At 41.9% G+C, this 19454-nt stretch overlaps 1 protein-coding gene across 1 annotated transcript in view; it reads left to right on the top strand.

Moving 5' to 3' along the window:
• The window catches only part of VCAN (versican), a 180704-nt gene extending 164609 nt beyond the window's left edge, over positions 1–16095 (top strand). The window contains exons 10-12 of the mRNA XM_015405831.1: positions 13209–13353; positions 14339–14521; positions 14976–16095. Coding sequence (XP_015261317.1) covers positions 13209–13353; positions 14339–14521; positions 14976–15106 — 459 coding nt within the window. The 3' untranslated portion in view covers positions 15107–16095. The remainder of the gene's footprint in view (positions 1–13208; positions 13354–14338; positions 14522–14975) is intronic.
• The last annotated feature ends 3359 nt before the right edge of the window (positions 16096–19454 follow it).

The following is a 19454-nucleotide window of genomic DNA, read 5'->3' as shown; positions in this document are numbered from 1 at the left end:
CTCTGCTCTTAGAGTGGCAGATTTACACATCTTTCTAGATTACGTCTGCACGAGATAATGCAACTCCCTTTATTCACTATTTTTAGCTTCATTGGGGAGTACTATACAGCTATTGTTTGTTGTGCTTTCCCATCTCTGTGGGGGAATATCTGGGGCCCAGACCACATCATTCCTAATGGGGGCAGGGATAGGAGAATACCTGCCTTTATATTCTGTGTCGCTTATCTTCTTTCTGGATTTGGAGTCACTCAGTGAAGTTTGCACCAGGATCCCCAGCCTTTTGGAGCCATCCATCCATCCATTCGGGCACAGCCAGGATGGATTGAAGTCTCCCTTGAGACTGATTAATATCTTGCTTTTTAGAGTACATGCAGTATTTTAAGTGTGCATCTAAAACACAACATATGAATAAGACATCTGCAGAGAAGCAGTTCTCTACCTAGCGTACACTCAGTGGAAAACCTGAGTTTGCTGCCACGCAATATGTAAAAAGGTGCTTACGAATATTTGTAATGCAGTGAGGATTAGAGAACAAAAGGCAGGAAAGTAAGTAGAATATTAAAAGATGCTACAAGAAGAAAAAACTGAGCAAGAACACAATGTAACAAGTAACTGGAGTGGGGGCAAAGAGATCTAGTGCTTGTGTGGGGAGAGAGGAGATGCTAAGAAGTGCAAAGTAAAAAAAGGGGGAGGGAATAACAAAGAAATCTGGTGCAGCATAGTGTGTGGCACCTGCACTGGACCAGAAAGAAGGAACGTGTTATAGGTGCAGAGAGAAAAGTGGGTTAGCAGAAACCCTTGCCATACAGTATATATGTATACAGGGCAGTGCACATAGAGGAGGAGCTGGACTGACTGTTTTGGCTCCAGTGCTACCTGTGGGCATCACGCAGATGCAGATGGGCCTCTGCCTACACAGTTATGAATTTCAGTAGGTGGAGCAAGACTAGTGCCCTCTGTTCCACATGGGTTGAGGGCAATGCATGCTCAGCTCTATCCTCAGACCCCAGCAGCACGCCACTGTGGTCCCAGCACCACCAGTCAGTATCCTATTGCTGTTCTGCAGAGGGGGGAAAAGTGATGCTGCAGATCCCTCTTGACAAGGCTCTGATGGTATGGTGATCCTACCGGAGTGCATGGACCGGTTGTGGAGCAGTGTGCCATCAGTGCCCTGTGAGTGGCACACTTGGCTGCAGCCAGCCGCTACTTGCCAATGGAGGCATGGCCTTATGGAGACACCACTCACATGCAACTTGCAGGAAGGCAGCCATTTCATTACTCCCCAGGGGGCTGGTGGTGCATGTAGCTGGAGCCCTGGAGTTAGCATACTCCAGCAAGCTCCACAGATGTGGATTCACATCCCTTCCTGCAGCCAAGTTCATGGTTTCCAGGTGGGCACTTGGGGGGACGCATAGCCCATCTAGCCACAACAGTATTTATTTATATTTACAAAATGTGTATCCCACCTTTCTGCCCTTACAAGGGCCACCAAGGAGGTTAATGATTTAAACATACAAGGTAAAATTGCTTTATAAACCATTAAAATCACCTCCCAAGCAATTTTAAAAAGTATTTCATAATACATAAAAGCATTGGAAGGTGGGATCACTGAGGAAATGCCAAGAAAAAGAAAAGGTCTTCAGCTGTTGACAGAAGATGGCAATAGAGGGGGGCAGATGAATCTCCCTGAGGAGAGAGTTTGAAAGCTTTAGTGCCATGACCAAGAAGCCCCTCTCCTGGGTTGCCACGTGACCTGGCTGGTCTCAGAATGTGGGGGAACCCCAACCAGCCCCCCCAAAGATATTGGGCAGGTTTATAAAGATTTGACAGTCCTTCAGGTACATGGGTCCCAAACTATATGGGGCTTTGAAGGTCAAGACCAGCACTTTGAATTGTGTCCAGAAACAAATTGGAAGCCAGTGTAGGTAGGCCAAGACTTGGAGTGATACGGTCCCTGTGACCCACTCCAGTCGATATCCTGGCTGCAGCATTCTATACCAATTGAAGGTTCTGAACACTTTTCAAGGGCAGCTCCATATAGAGCACACTGCAGTAATCTAATCTAGATGTAACCAGGGCATGCATCACAGTGGCCAGATCTTTCCTGTCCAGGAAAGGCTGCAGTTAGTTAACCAGTCAAAGCTGGTAAAGGGCACTCTTGGCCACGGCTGCCACCTGCTTATCCAGCAGTAGGCCTGAGCCCAAGAGCACCTCCAGACTGTGGACCTGTTCCTTCAAGGGGAGCACAATCCCATCCAGAGTGGGTGACACCCTAAATCCCAGGTAGGCTTCCCAAGTCCCCCCGGGGGGCGGGGAAACCCCCGCCCCAGAGGCCCGTTCCCCGCCACCGGTGGATCGGGCCCCAGGGGGAACCCCACCCTGACGTGCGCGTCACCCAGAATTGACGCGACCACACCGGGCATGCTGGGGGTGGGGCCACAGTCATCCGAGGGAAAACTCTATGGTTTTCCCTCGGATGGTCATGGCCCCGCCCCCAGTGTGCCCAGCGTCGTCACATCACTTCTGGGTGACGTGCGTGCGGCGCGCACTCCAGCCGTGGTGCGGGAGTCCCTTGGTAAGGAGAAATTTCGAATTGGCAACCCTAATCCCAGGTCAGGCCTTTTGACCACCAGTAGCACTTCTGTCTTGTTAGGATTAAGCTTCAGTTTATTAGCCTACATCTAAAACTGCCTCCAGGCACTGGTTCAAGGTTTCTACGGCCTCCCTGGGATCAGCTGGAAGTATGAGATAGAGCTGAGTGTCATCCACATATTGGTGACAACCTAGCCTGAATCTATGAAAGACCTCACCCAGCAGTTTCATGTAGATGTTAAAGAGCATAGGGAACAAGAGGGAATCTTGTGGAACCCCATAGGCCAAAAGCCAAGGGGTTGAACAGCAGTCTGTCAGCACCACCTTCTGAAACCTGCTCTCCTGAACCACTGCAGAACAGTACCTCCCAATCCCAGTCCAGATAGGCAGTCCAGAAGGATACTATAATTGATGGTATTGAAAGCTGCTGAGAGGTCCAGAGGGATCAAAAGAATTGAGTTCCCACTGTCATGCACCAGGGTGACCAAGGCAGTTTCAGGCTCATAACCAAGCCTAAACCCAGACTGGAAGAGGTCTAAAGAATTTGCCTCATCCACAGTCCCGTAGGCCAGTCAGCCTAGGGAACCGCAATTGATCTCTTGCCAAGTGTTTAGATCCCGGCCAAAGTTGGACACAGGTGTATAACCTCTTCCCTTCCCTCCTTGCAAGAGCATATCTATGCCCCCCTTGGCCTACTCCACTTGCACCTGGCTGGATGACCTTGGGCAAGCTGTAGTTCTGATAAGAGCTGTTCTTGAAAAAGAGCAGTTTCTGTCAAGAGCTCTCTCAGCCCCACCTACCTCACAGGGTGTCTGTTGTGGGGAGGGGGAGGGAAAGGAGTTTGTAAGCCACTCTGAGACACATTTGGGTAGTGAAGGGGAGGGTATAAATCCAATCTCTTCTTCTTCTACTACTCCCTCACCCCCCTCATGGTGTGAACTGCATGCTAAAGAACTGATGGAGGGAATGAGCAGGGACCTGAGCCTCATTTGCAGAACTCCAGTCTAACAAGATATGGTGGTAGAGTAATCCACACGTTTACTGAACAGCATCAGAAGCAAGGAAAGCAAGTCAGATGAATGAGGTGGCCAAATCCTAGTAAAGCTGCTTAGCTTAGTGGAGGCAGCCTTTGTAAGCCACACTGACCGACCACAGGATGATAGGTGGAAGTGCCCAATCAGTGTATGGTCATGGAAGGGACAGCTGTGTGTTTACATGCTGTGTGGATGGAAAGATGTGCATTCTTTGAAGGTCCCAACCCCAGCGGCACCATTTTTTCTTATCTCAGCTCCCTGCTGCCGCCATTCCCCTCCCCTACAACAGCTTTGGTGATGTTTTCTAGCATTTCTTAAAAATCGTAATTGCTATATCAGCAGCCTGAATATCTTTAGCCCAGACTTTTCAAAGCTCAGAAGCTAAGCAGGGTCAGCTATGGTTACTGCTTGGATGGAAGACCATCAAGGGAGACCTGGGTTGCTATGCAGAGCAAGGCAATAGCAAACTACCACTGCTCATCCCTTACATTGAAAAACCCTTAAGGGGTTGCCATAAGTTGGCTGTGACTTGACGGCACTTTTTTTTAAAAACAATTACTATATTATTCTTTATAACACTATAGCAATTACTATTTTTTAAAAAAGACATACCAACCTACCCTCCCCCACCCCCATTAGCGTGGGATGTAGACTGGCAGGCATGGGGAGCTGAGGCAAGGAAAGCAGACGTAAAACTGCTGCATCATGGACCCTTCACTGTCACTGTGAATGCCACCTCTGCATTTGCAGCCGCAATGAGAGACTCCATGCTGTGTGAGTGTAGCCAGGGTAAGGTAAAAGGTAAAGGTAAAGGTTCCCTTGCTCAAAAGCCAGTCGAATCCGACTCTAGGGTTGCAGTGCTCATCTCCGTTTCAAAGCCGAAGAGCCAGCGCTGTCCAAAGACGTTTCCGTGGTCATGTGGCCAGCATGACTAAACACCAAGGCGCACGGAACGCTGTTACCTTCCCACCGGAGTGGTACCTATTTATCTACTTGCAATTTCTTGCTTTCGAACTGCTAGGTTGGCAGGAGCTGGAACTAAAGACGGGAGCTCACTCGGTTTTGCGGCACCCGGGTCTCGAACTGCTGAACTACTGACCTTCCACAGCCTGCAGTTCAGCGTCTTAACCACTTGGTAAACACTAGCTAAGGCCTGTTGGGCTCAGAGTTTCCAGGGGTCAGTTTTTAAACCAGTCATTGATAAACTCTAGTAATCAATTGTTTATCTACTGGTAGATTCACTCTCTTCCTAATATATTTTTTCTTTGGCTTTATGATAGGCTGATTTCAGGGTGTGTGTTATCTCTAACAAGGAATTTAAAGACACCGAAGTCTTGGTGACCCGTACATCAACATCTGGGAGTTCTTTACAGTAAATACTTCCTTCATCTAAGCTGCAGAGGATGATTCGTTTTTCACACATTGACTGATCAAATAATTATTCTTTTGCATTAGTAGTTGATATAGTTGAGGTTCACTACACATCCTGCTTGGCTGACCGTTCTGGAATGTAAACCAGAAGTCCAGCAGCATGTTAAAGAAATCACATTTCTTTCTGCATGAGCTTTTGAAGGCACAGTTCGCTTCTTCAGATGCTGTGAGGAGAAAATCATTACACCAGAAGGAAATGTAGGGAATTTTTATATGAAAAATTACAGGAGGAGGCACTAAAGGAGGAGCTGAGACAGAGAGAGACTTGGTGTGAATCCTGTCATAAATCTTTTAGTGTGTGTGTGTAAAGGACTGGAATAGATTTGGATGTTTTGTTTATTTTATTTATTTTTAACATTTTTACCCCACCCTCCCTGCAAGCAGGCGACACATAATTGATGATGGGAGAGCTCAGATGTTCCAGCCTTTCTTGGGGTACAAATAAACAATGTAATGAAGTATGATAAATGCAAGTAATCAGGAAACAGCAGTCTGAAGCATAAGGAAACTAACTGGAATGTGTAATTCTAGATATTGATCCCAAGTCTTTTGACAGGCATTTGATGGGAGGAAAGGATAGCTGTAATCAGTGAATGGCTGTTGGCTTGCTAGTCATGACAGATTCACCTTGACAGAAACCAAATATTTTAACAGCCGTTAGGATCATTTATTATCAAACTATTGAGAGACCAGATCTGTTGTTAAGTAACTAACAGAGCAATCCTTGAAATCTATTCAGAATCCCAGTGAAGTGGGGCTTGTTCCCTGGCCCTGTAACAATCCTACTGTGAAGGCTGTTCAATAGGACTCATTTCCAGGCAGAGTTTTGTCCACTGTAATCCTAGGAACACTTTCTTGGGAGCAAGCCCTGCTGAATAAAATGGGACTTTTGAGTATCCCTGCATAGGATGGCTCTGTAACAGCACCATCCAAAGCAGAGCCATACCTTTCTAAGACCAGTGGACAGGTGTAACTTTGCTTAAGTTGGTACTATAAGGTATAGCTAGACTTTAGCTGGAACACATCTGGATATTTGCACAAGATTTTATGATAGGGAAGCTAAGCTTGTATATTTTATATGATTATCTTTATAGAATCACAGCAAGTCACTAATTAAATGGACTTAGATTGTTATTCATGTTTCCTTGCAATATAACTTCATTAAAGCAATTCTCATTGGCAAAGAATAGCAGGAGCTAATATGTTAAAACAGATCATGGATGAATGATAGATAAATGTTGAAAATAGATTATAGGAATACAATCCTTTAGCTCTTAAAGAACTGTCACAATATAAATGCACTTTGATCTGAAACTATGATAAATAGAAGAGTTGATACAGGGAAATAGCTAATAGCTGGGAGATAGTCTAAACATATGTAATGAATCTTGTAAAGAAGGATCTAAGGCAGTGGTTCTCAACCTTCGTAATGCCGCGACCCTTTAATACAGTTCCTCATATTGTGGTGACCCCCAACCATAAAATCCTCATGTTGTGGTGACCCCCAAACAGCCCCGTTGCCAGAGCGACGCATAGCATCATGTCCTGGCGACGGCGGGTGCAATGCGTCTCACCATCCCCGCAGCAGGGATTCTGCAAAGAGATGCGATCTCCCGCCGTGATTTGGCTAGACTTGGGAGCGCTATCCTAAGACCATCAAAAATTTGTGTTTTCCGATGGTCTTGGACGACCCCTGTGAAAGGGTCGTTCGACCCCCAAAGGGGTTGCGACCCACAGGTTGAGAACCGCTGATCTAAGGGATATGTTGTCAATATTCAGGCCACAGAAATATCTTTAGAAAACACCACCATTTTCATATTTATTCAGAGATGTAGAATTAGTATGCACAGTGCTGTGTACATTGTACTACAGGGGGGGAAATCAATCAAATCTGTGTTCCAAGAGAATCCAACTGACATGCCAAGAAAATCTGTATCCTGCAACTTGTGCAAATTATGCACACTGGGACGTTTGCATATTTATGTAATTGTCATAATTTATTCCACTTCTACTAGCACAGGAAAAGGGCAAGGAACTATAGGGCATTGAGCAATGAAAGTGGTATTCATCCACCCTTCAGGCTTCTTGGATTTCACAAAGTTCTGTCCACATAACTTCAGATATATAGTATATCCACAACTATATGGGTGCAGCAAAGGGATAGTTTAAATTCCAAAGGTGGCGGCAGCAGCTCTCTGTTAGAGGATGCATGGGATCGTTGTCTGTGCAGTCCTGAATGTTGGGTGAATTGGGTTTTATACTTGACAGTACCCTTCTAGAATTATGGATCATATCCAACTAAATGACCTACATGTTTAAGCTTGCTATTACAGCTGGATCTCCCTGGGTAAGTGAAACCCCTTCCAAGTGACAGATTCATTGGACTATAGAGTATAGCATTTTAACGAAGACACAACTTAGCAGGAAAGTAACTGGAACAAAGATAATACTTTTGTATCCGTTTGTGCACTTGGCTAGCTAAACTTCCCCAAAATTAATAATAATAGACTATTGTTCTGTGCCAGAAATAGAAATGAACTGTTTTGTTTCTTTGCCATGTGTTATTTGAAAGAATATTGAAATAGAATAAAATAGAAAGTAAAAAAATAAAAATAAATGGAGCACAAATAGCAGGAACATCTCCTGCAAAAGCCCCAACTGAAGTAAATGGGAAATATGCCAAAGCACATGAAAGCACTTGTACCAATCCTATCTATTTCAATGAAGAATTCACTGGAGAAGCTTCTAAGAAACTGTTCCTGTGATCATTAAAATCTAAAAAGTTACTGATTTTTTTAAAAAAATCTGAAAAAGTAATATAAAACAGGGTTTGTTTCCTATATCCCTTTTGTCATTATTTGGTATGCACAAGTGCATGCACCACAAAGCCCATGTTTATTAGACTTGCTGGCACATTTTATAGTTAGCTGGACCTTTCTGGACTGGGTTGGGGGTTCACTCTTCCCACAGAGATATTTTTCAAATTAGACTCCTTGCTGTCAGGAGTCTGTCTGATTTGAAATGAGAGACCAGTGAAAAATCTAAATTAGGCCTATCCAGAGAATTCCATGCCTTTCAAAGAGGAAACAATATTGTAAAGACATGCCAGGATTTAAAGACTTCCATATACACAGCCATTCTGCTCCCTCCCACCTTACAATAGTGGTGGTGGTACAGAGATAGGGTGGACCTGAGCAGAGTATAATACCACAGAGTCCACCCTCCAAAGCGGCCACTTTGTCCAGGAGAACTGATCTCTGAAGTCAGGAGATTAGTTGTAATTCTGGGAGAATTCTAGGCCCCACCAGAGGCCCACCAGAGATTGGGAGCTTTTGGGAAGCTTGGGCTTCATGAAGGCCTTGGATAATTTGAGGATGATTGAGCATCATGAGAACTTAAGCTCCACTGATACCTTGCCATCCTAGATGCATCTTCATGCATGGGAAAACCCAAGACCTCAATGAATATGTTGCCCATCCTGATGGGAATTGAGATTTTCCTGTAGCACCAATAATACTCGCAAATGACATGAAGAGGAGAGAAGTGGTGGGAAGACCCCAGTGCATTCTGTGGGAGGTACAAGAGGCTCAGAAATCGCCATAGAAGCCTTTTCTCCTGCATGACCCTGTGTGCCATCTGCAGCCTTCTGGTTTCTATTGGTTGCTTCTTCTCAGCAGTTTGTGCACACTTTAGCAGCTCACTCATGAGATTTCCCAAGGAGGACATAGCTCTTTTGCAGGCTTTTTGCTACCTTTGGTTTATGGCAGATTGAAATTGCTTTGGTTATCTCTGCTGAATGTCTCTCATTGAGTGATGTGCTTGATATTTTATACTGAATGTGCGATGGTATTTTGTTTTGCTATGATACTGGTGTATTTTATAGTTGATGTAATGAATCTGCTATAAGGCGTTTATAGACAGTCTTGAGCTTTTCATAAAGATGGAAAATAAAAAAAATTAAAATATATAAAAATAATAAATTGATAATGAGAATGTTCAATAACAGCTGTTTGAGAGGGCTAAAGATGCTGGGTGTTTTCCAAATGACCATTGGTAATCTGATTAATTAATTGTATTAATTAATTACTAATTGCACATTCATCCATCTGTAGCTTACAGGATTTAATTAGGGAATAGCTCATGCCACCAGTTCTGTTCTGATTGTGTTCCATTTTCTGGCTGCTCTTCGGTTAGTGCGCCAATATTCTTCTGTTGAATTGTGCTGATCTTCTATTCAATACTCATTACTTTTGCAGCGCCCTGCTCCTCACAGAGTGTAGACACTGGGAAAACTGGGTCTATGATTCTGCAGTTGTGAGAGCAAGGGGGGAAAGCATCAGGTCCTTAAAAGATTCCTTGATGCATAGCAAGTGTGTAGCTTGTGGACTGTGAGGAATGTGACTGCATGATTCTGCTTTCCTGGGATTGCAAAAAAGCAGTCCAATGGTTTAATTGCAGTTCTTTGGGAATTTAACATTTGAGAGTCCATTCCAGAATTCTCTAATATAATTAGAGTTTTACATATCATATTTGCCTGTACCTGGATGACCTAGGCTAGCCCAATCTCATCCCATCTCGGAAGTTAAGCAGAGTCAACCCTGATCAGTCTCCAAGGTATACCAGGGTCACAATGCAGAGGCAAGCAATGGCAAGTTGCCTCTGAATTACCTCTGAACAACTCTTGCCTTGAAAACCCGATGGGGTTGCCATAAGTTGGCTGCGCCTTGATGACACTTTCCACCACCATCATGTCACATGTAGAGAATTCAAATAGGGAGCCTTAGCTATTGGAGTGATCATGGAATTGCACATCTGTGGGCTTGAATCCCATCTAGATTTGCACAGGAGCGGGGGGGGGCATTTTCACTGATCCCTCCTTCCCACAAGAAATCTCTGATTCCATCTTAAGCTATTCATGAGAGTCTCCCATTCCCCAGTAGAAGCATTTTGGGGTATGTTTTGCACATCTGCAGAAGTGGGGAATTGGCAAAAATATCCCCCTTTGCATCTGAGAAATCTAGGCAGGAGTCAACCCAAGGATATCCTCTTCCCCAATCCCCCCCCCACTCCACAGATGTACACAGAAGACAGTAGTGGGACATAACATACATTATTATTTTTTTTAAAAAGCAAATGTGCAAATACCTACGCAATTGCCATACATGGGTTGAACCTGGACCAAACTGGCAATTTCACTGATTCCCATTGCACAGATGGGTGTCATTCCTCAGAGTCCTCTGTCCCCCATTAGCAGCATTTTGTGGATATTGGTGGGAGAGGGGAAACTGGAAAGTTCCATTCTGCTGATGGAATATTTAATTTGGATTCAACCCATTGAGTTCTGTTCTGAGATGAAATCTACTGTAAAATTTAGTAAAGATGAATGTACTATCATCTTTTAGTTTTAACTCACCACTTTATAAATGCATTTGCTTTACACTTTGACGGCTGGGCCTGCCCACAGAAAGACTTTGAACCTAATTGTTATTGCCACATTCCATCCCTTAAGTTCTGAAGCCAGAGAAAAGCTTTTGAGTTTAGTGGAAGATTGGGTCCTTGACTTCTCCCCATCACTTTCCTTCCCATCCCTCATCTGTTGCCTATATATTTTGAACAGTGGAAAATTTTACAGTTTGGCTGGGCCACATGAACTGTTTGTAATCTATAACCGGCTATTCAGCATGTCTTTCCAGCTACCTGTCAGACACCATTGCTTCTCAAAGACTCTATCCATACTTTTGAAAGCATTTTAATACAAGCTGTGAGAACCATTTTAAAGGCTTATCTCCCAATCCATGAAGCTTGTCTCAATAAGAATGGAAATCTTCAATTCATATGAGGTGGAAGGTTAAGAAAGCAGTTCAGAAGTCTGGACCCTCCTCTGTTAAGTGGTTCTGGCACTAACAAAAAACAACGTGAGAATCAGAGAGCCAAAGTAAATGTGCGCAGTGATGATATCAGATGTAAGGCAACAGCATGTCATGCCTGGGGGTGTCAGACATTCTTGTGAAACCACAAAGTCTATTGTACAAAACTCAAGCCAGGGCTCTCTCCTTTTATTGCAAGCCACATCCAGCTCCCTTGAAATGCTGCTGAATCAGACCACAAGTGTTGAAAATCCCAGGACTTGCAGGTGGTCAACGCTTGGCAGACATACATCTTTTGCTAGCACTGGCACACTCAGATGAGAATTCAGCCTCTTGGGAGAACAAGGCATTAGGAGCTGGCTCCAGCGTGACTGAAGTCACTTAGTTGTTTTGGAACATGATTTCAAAGGAAGTCCTGGCTTTCTTGACCATTATGATGGAAGTTTTATATTTGAATTTGAATCAAGTGGGTTCATGGCTTTGGTTATGCTGGCTGGAAGGGCAAAACTACATAACCACAGAAATCACTTAGTATAATCCCTCCTACAGCCTTAGAATGCAGGTATGTGATTGCATGTCTGAATGCTTATCTACACCCAGAAAAGTCACATGTGTTGTTGTGACTCTTAGGGGTAAGCTGAATTCCAAATCACAAGAAAGAGGAGAGCTTCCTTCTTATAAAACAGGGTGAAAGTTGTCTACCTAAAGGAAATATACAAGCCTTGGTCCTGTGTTTCTGAATGCATGCACAAAGTTACACTGTCAAAATAGCAAGGGCTTCTTCTTCTGTCACTTCAAGGGAATATTTATAATTAAAATAGTTATAATGTCAATCTGTTAAAAATAAGAAAATATCAGGTATGTGGTGGTTTGATTAGGGCTGATCTAGCTTAAGTCCTGGAGGTATTGTATCTGATCAGAAATATTCTGAACTAGAAACAGAATATTCTGAATTTACAGCTAAATCCTTAAACGTATTTATTCAGAAGTAAACCCTGGTGTATTCAGCAAGCCTTACTCACAGGGAAGAATGCACAGGCTTGCAATTGTAGTCATCTTTCAATAAAACAAGGTTTTATTAGTTGGCACTGGCAATCATTTTAGTGAAATGCAGTTTGGAAAGCTGCAGTTCCTTTGCTTAGATAATTAAAGTCCTGTGGTTGATAAGGTGACACAGCATAGGAGAGATTTAAATATTATATTCAGCTTTTCCACAGCCTCAGTAAGTAAGCAGCTCATCTGTGTGGTTCATTAACTTTATTACTCAAATGTGCTCAGAAAGATACTGTTTGGATTACTTTATAAAGGATTAAAGCAAAACATTTTAGACCTTTTATAAGCACGCAAGTGGACTAGCTCCAATGTAAGCATGGAAATTAAATAAAAGCACTTGTGAAGCGTATCCTTTTGACCATTTAAGGGACAGATTGGATGGTCAGTGCATAGCATTTATGAGAATTCTTGCCATTCTGGAAACTTATTTTTATCTCCATTAAATTCTACTCACAATGACAAATTGAAAGTACTAAAAATAGTGGCTAAAGAGGTTTCTCTAAGCATGTTTATAGTTATTCCCCTCCTTTCTCTGTTGTATTACCTGAAAGAAGAACCTAGACAAAGAATATGACTGCAGCATTCACTCTAGTGTAAATCTATGTCTTCAAAGCAGGGCTGGACACAGTAAAACATACGCATACAAGTAGAGCTCAGCTAAAAGGATACGAGATAGACCTCTGAAAAGGCAAGAATTTCCCCCTGCTCTGTCTAAGCAACAATGAGAAACTGTAGCTCTGCAAATGGCATGACACAGTCTGACCCTGTCATTTTCTACAGTCACTGTTCCTTTATTAGAATGCTGACAATCTTGGGTTTTTTCTTTATAAATTCAAGCATCTAGTCCTCACTATTTAAGTGAAACTTGAAGCTGGAATCGCAATGGTTGGATCCAAGCATCTTTTCTACTGGTAAAAAAAGAAGGAAGAGGTGCCACCTTCCGCCATCTATGTGGGGATCATGGGAATTTCATAGGGAAAAGCCATGTGAGACGAGAGCTCTAGTAAGGAGAGGATTGGATTGGATTGAAACTAGAAACCAAAATGAAGCTGTTCTCAAATCCATTGTATTTTAAAACCACTGCTGATATTCCATCTGATTATTCTAGTCACAGAATTGTACATGTGATTTGCTGTTAGTAAATCTGGGCATAGTTTAGTTTGCCCTTAGATGTCAGGCCAATGTAGAATTCAGATTCTGAAGCATTGCTTTGCTTTTTTGTTTTCCTCAGCAATATGAAAACTGGAGACCAAACCAGCCAGACAGTTTCTTTTCCTCTGGAGAGGATTGTGTTGTTATAATTTGGCATGAGAATGGCCAGTGGAATGACGTACCATGCAATTATCATCTCACATACACCTGCAAGAAAGGAACAGGTAAAATTAAGTGGAGAATCACAAACTGCATGCTGAATTGCACAAGAACTTCACCTTTTATTCTTAGTCTAATTAAACATCTGGGTTCAAATACCAGCAGATGTCTGACAAGGCTGGGCTATGTGAGTGGTGCAAAAAAAAAAATCATTCCCATTGTAGATTTCTTGCAGTTTTTGTGTTACAGTTGAGTAAGAAGTAAGGAGGAAGATCCAATCCATATTTCTAACTATTTGTTTCATCCAGGATGATGATTTGGTTACATTGCCAATGCCCTAGAATTCTGTAATACATACACTAGCTATATTCCCCCTCCTGAAACTATCCAAGCTACATCGTGGAACTGTAGCCAGCATACTGGAATGCAACTGTCTACAATGGTCAGAAATGAAGGATGCTCATTCACACTTCTACCTACTACTGTTAGAAACCATTACGTTCTGAACATCCTTTAGTTGAATTATTACTCTGTGGGAGCATCTATAAATTATTCTGATATTGTGGAAAGGGGGGGAGTGTATCCAGTGGAGTGTCTATGTTCAGGGAATGCAACTTTCTCACCTGCCCCCCCCAGCCCCAAAGGACCCACCAAATTTACATATTGGGCTGCAGCAGAAGGGAGAAGGTAAGAACAGGGACCAGTCTTAGCCAATGGGCAACAGGAGCAGCTGCACCAAGCCCCCTGTTGGGAAGGTCCCTGACCACCTAAGCTCCCCCCAAGAAGAGAAGAAGAGCAGGCTCCCACCAACATTAAAGACTTCCCTGTCTGGGGTGCAGGCAGCTGGATTCTGGGGGCAACAGCTCCTGTCTGTGGGGTGGCAGTGATTCTGGAGCAACATCCTGGACTTTTGCCCAAGACCCCAGAATCACTAAAAGTATCCCTGGGTAAGAAGTCACACTCCATGGAAAGAAATCCATCCATCATGAAATAGGGAGACCAGACATATGAATCCTGACCATTAGCTTCAATTTGTGCTTTATTTTTCAGTTGCTTGTGGCCAGCCTCCAGTAGTAGAAAATGCAAAGACTTTTGGGAAGATGAAGCCTCGTTATGAAATCAACTCATTGATCAGATATCACTGTAAAGATGGTTTCATCCAGCGTCATGTTCCAATCATCCGGTGCCAGGGGAACGGACGATGGGATTTACCTAAAATTACCTGCATGACTCGTGAGTTACCTTTGAATATATATATATAAAGTCTGAAGTCCAGGTCAGACATTTATTAATAAGAATCTTCATAGGCACACATGCTGTCTCCACTCTACCACTGGCTGCAATCCTAAAAACACTTTCCCAGGAGTAAATCTCATTGAAAAATTGGGACTTTCTTCTGAGTAGATTGCCTTAGGATTGCTCCCATAATATGATACAAGTGCTCCACAGCAGCTCCTAATCACTTGTGATGCCTGATTTGCTTCCTGAGGGAAAAGAATGGGCCCATCGCAGGTAAGATTATCTGCACAATGGATGGAAAGGGGGCAGAACCTGAAGCCTCTTGTGAAACCAATAAATGTCTGAACCAGGCCATGGTGTATAATATGTTGCATCTACTAGTCTTGCATCTACTAGTTTCTAGTTTAGCTGGTACATTTGTAATCCTTTCCTTCTCTTTTATTTTCAGCATCTTCATTCCAAAGGACTTATTCTAAGAAATATTATTATAAACATTCTTCACCAGGAAAAGGAAATTCATTAAACTCATCAAAACATTTCCATCGTTGGATCAGGTCATGGCAGGATTCAAGGCGTTGAACACACTCTAGCCACATTGGGATGCTCGCCGGGCCAGCCAAAGTCCTAAGTTACTGTGCCTTTCTCTATCAGTTATAGGAGTATTATCAAGAATTTGTGGAGACATAAGGACCTCACACAACACATATCAACAATTGCTACATATACCACTTTGAAAAGGGATCCATTTCCAGCCTATCCAGTATGTTAATTGTTGAGGGACCATTTGATGATCTAAACCAGCATCCTGTAATAATTAAAACTGTTCCATTTTAGCACCAACGAGAATGTAAATAAGATGATTTAATGGTGTCTAAATGTGTGTTGTGTTCAAAATCCTGTATATACAATGAGATGTCACACTAAGTTCAGACTTATTTATGGCTATCTGGCCTCAGAGGTCTTTAATCATTTTGATGTTGTTTGTTTGTTTGTCTTGAGGTACTTCACCAGGCTGGAAATAGTTTTAGATTGTTTTTCTGATCTTTAAAAAAACAACATGGGGGAAAAAGAGCTATTGCAAATGGAAGATGGACAATGGAAGTAACACCTTGCTTTAAGAATACTGATGGTCTGTTCTCTACAAGAGGTACCACATAAAACCATGTGATGTGAACCTTTCATAAGGAGCACAAGGGAGATCCCCCCTGACCTAAGGACTGCAACAGGGAACTTGACCATTCCAGCTACGGCATCGACCAAAAGGGACTTGCCTAGAGGACTTTTTTTTAATGACAAAGAGGGCCTGTAGGAATGCAAAGTGCTAATACAATAAAATCTCAACCAGGGCCACTTTTTTAAACATAAGTTTTACAACACTAACCATAGGTCTATGTTACAGCTCTCTGCATTTTAAAGATGGCAATAGATAGACCTACCTTTTTTGTAAAAAATTAAAAAGTAAATAATTTTGTATATATAAATATATATAACCATTTTTAATCCTTTTATAAAGTAATGAATGTTTGTGTATGAATGCTGCAGCTGTGAAGCGTACATAAATAAATGAAGTAAGCCATACTGAGGTAATTTATTGGACATTCTTTTTATCTTGAAATAGCTTAGTCACTCATTGTTAGCTACCAGACTCAACTAATGTGTTTGAAAGAGCCAGATACGGTTTCAAATGTTTTTGACATGAGAAGGAAATTCTAATAAATGGGATTATTTATCTATGATAAAATGAATGAGAGCTATGTGAGCAACATATTTGTGAATAATATTTATGGGTCCATAGAATTATTATAGATTATACTTCAGAGGAGACAAAACTAGGGAGAGGGTAGGTGTACCCCAGTCTGTAATCAGCGCTTTCATGTCCTGGCCAGGTATACTATAGTTGCCTTCCTGAGGGCACTTTTCTAGGAGAACGCACAACTGAATAAAATGAGACTCAGGGCCAAACTAGACATGATGGCTTCCATTGGTCTTACCTGTGGACTCCACAGCCATTTTAAACCCTAATGAGGTGATCTAGAAATGTCATGAGGGCCCAATTGGGCCCACAACATGGAGAGATGAAGCACTCTTGATTCACCCCTCTGGCTTTTCAAGTTTCAAAATCCCTGCCCCTACAACAGTTTTGGCATTTGAGAAAGGGCTGGGGGGGGGAGCATTTTATCTCTCCGCGCTCCATCCCTTGCAGCATTTTTAAATCACCTCATTAGGCTTTAAAATGGTGGGCCTGTGGATTCCATCATGTCTAGTTTAGCCCTTAGTTTTGAGCAGACATGCTCAGGATTGCTTCCTATGTGCAGCAAGTGGTACTTTATAATCCTGTTCTTCCTATTGTAATGTAATTGTTCATTTTTAGCACCTCCAGGAAAGATACGAAAGATTTTTAAAAATTCGATGCTTTGAATTTTCTAGTTTTGCATGCAATGTTTTAAAAGAAAGTAGAAGATACTGTTAATTAGTAAGGGCTAACTCATAGAAGTAATTCTTCATAAACTGAGTTTTGTTTTTTTAAAAGATGTGTAAAATAGCCATAGTGGTGAATATGACCCAGGTATACTCTCACATGTCATGAAACTGGCCGTGTATTTGAGTTACAAATCAATCTCATCCATCATTTTAATTTCATTTGAATGCAACTAGTGTGAACAGGTATTTATTGTTAAGACTAGCTCTGGTTCTAGCAGATGAGCATCTCACCAAATGTAAAGTAAAGGTAAGGGTTCCCTTGCTCGAAAGCCAGTTGAATCCGACTCTAGGGTTGCGGTGCTCATCTCCGTTTCAAAGCCGAAGAGCCAGCGCTGTCCGAAGACATTTCCGTGGTCATGTGGCCGGCATGACTAAACACCAAGGTGCACGGAACGCTGTTACCTTCTCACTGAAGTGATACTTGCAATTTCTTGCTTTCGAACTGCTAGGTTCTCACCAAATGTAGCTACATTCAAATGAGTTATTCAAATGAAAGCAAACTAGCCATGACCTGAAGCCAATTTCATAATATGGAAATGTATGATGGCTTCATCAAGCTAGTTTTCCAAGTGTACAATGATTCTCTGTAGACACAACAAGAAGGAATTTTCAACAAGCTGGGTCATATAAAATGGCCGAAGCTATATTTCACTTCAAGGCCACAAGGCAAAAAGTCTGTTTTGCCAGAAGTTTCGTCTAAATGGGCATTGATTAGACCATTTCAGATGTCTAATTTTTCTGTAAAGCCTACTTTATGGTGATTGCAGAGACACTTACCAGACATTGGGAAAACTTCCGAGATTCTTAAAACAACATGGTATTAGGTGGTAGTTGGTGAGTAAGCTTGTTGTGTAAAAATATAGAATGAATGTAACTGTCCAGTTTACTGTGCATTTTTTGCATGTTTACTACTTCACCCTTGCCAGAAATTAGACCCAAAAGACCCTAGATTGAGCTCCGTTGGGACCAGTTTTGTGAAATGTGAAACCACTCTAAGAAAAAAAAATGTCTGATCATTTTGGGTGTTTGTGATATTTCTTGTTAAGCCGCCACTGTTTTGATCTATACATTTCCCTCTTTTCCAATACATGGGGACACTTTTCTCACTGTTTATATTCTCTTTTGTATATTGTATAATATGAATGTTTGTTTTTGTGGAAGAAAGTCTAAAAACTTTGTGAACTTTTTATATATTGGCTTTTGGCTCACCAAAGAAACCTTGTTTTGCTCTACTGTGACTTGTCCTGTTTATTGCATGTTTTGGAATTCACTCTGTGTAATGTCACTTCTAGTGATGAGTTAAGTCAGATAATTGAGAACGACAAATACTGGAAGATGCAAACACTAGTTTTTTAAAACTTTCTAATGTTTTTAGCTGGTTAACCAGGGTCAAAGTTTTGATTGACTTTTAACAGAATATGGATTGGACCTTAGTCAATAAGGCAAGATAATTTATACAGTCTGTTTTTATAATATACCATATATATAATAAAGCTTTGTAAAATGAGATTATTCCCAATAAACCGTATATAGAGATATGTATCTATACATATGACATTTTGTACAAAAACACAATAGCATAGATTTTATTGTCAGAATTTGTAGCAAACGTACACATTATTAATCTGCTTGATGCTAGTTCAAAGCCTGCCCCTGCCATTCCAGTGCCTTGTCAAATGCAAACCAAACCAAGGTAAGTGAAAGAAAGGAACCTGAAGAACTGCTACATCTTGACTCAGTCAAATCATAGCACAAAATATAGGGGGGGGGGATGAAAACAGGAATATTCTTTGCAAACTATGAGTGTTCTGTATTAATTATTACAAATAATCATTTTTGGACATGTTAAATGAAAAAGTGCATTTTCTTCTCAAGACTGTCCTTTCAGAGCTGCTTTCCCTGCTGTCTGAACCTAATGCTCGGGAGGATTACCAAGACAGAGATAGGGTTGTCAACAAGCCTGAAGAAAAATGTCCTGTCTCTTTAATAGAGGCTTAATGTGTGGAAATGGACAGCTGGAGGCATGGAGGCCTAAGATCACCTTGTAAATGACATCCTGTTAAACCTCCAAGGCACAGGACTTTTTTTTCAAGGCAATTGCAACCGTATGGAATTTTATTTAAGGTAAGAGTTTTGTCACTAGGCTTTTATCATTGTCCCTATGCTGAATGTGTGAAGTGCTTCCAAATAAAGCTAACGGCAATGGAATATTTAAAGATGGAATCCACTATGTGCAGGTTACTGTTTCAATTTGGAATCATTCCGGATTCTGCCATCTCCTTCCCACTTTTCCCCTGAACAGAAAGATGTCAAAAGCATAATTACAAATAAATGATCTAATTTAGGGCAAACTATAATATAAACAATCAGGATGGGCACAAACTGGTTAACAAGCCAAAATTTGGCACGAACTTGACCCAGTTTGGAGCCACCTAACCAATTTTTG

This window comes from Gekko japonicus, unplaced genomic scaffold (assembly GCF_001447785.1).
Source record: "Gekko japonicus isolate JY-2015 unplaced genomic scaffold, Gekko_japonicus_V1.1 scaffold172, whole genome shotgun sequence".
Classification (NCBI taxonomy): domain Eukaryota; kingdom Metazoa; phylum Chordata; class Lepidosauria; order Squamata; family Gekkonidae; genus Gekko; species Gekko japonicus.
This window is presented reverse-complemented; position numbering and strand designations above follow the sequence as displayed.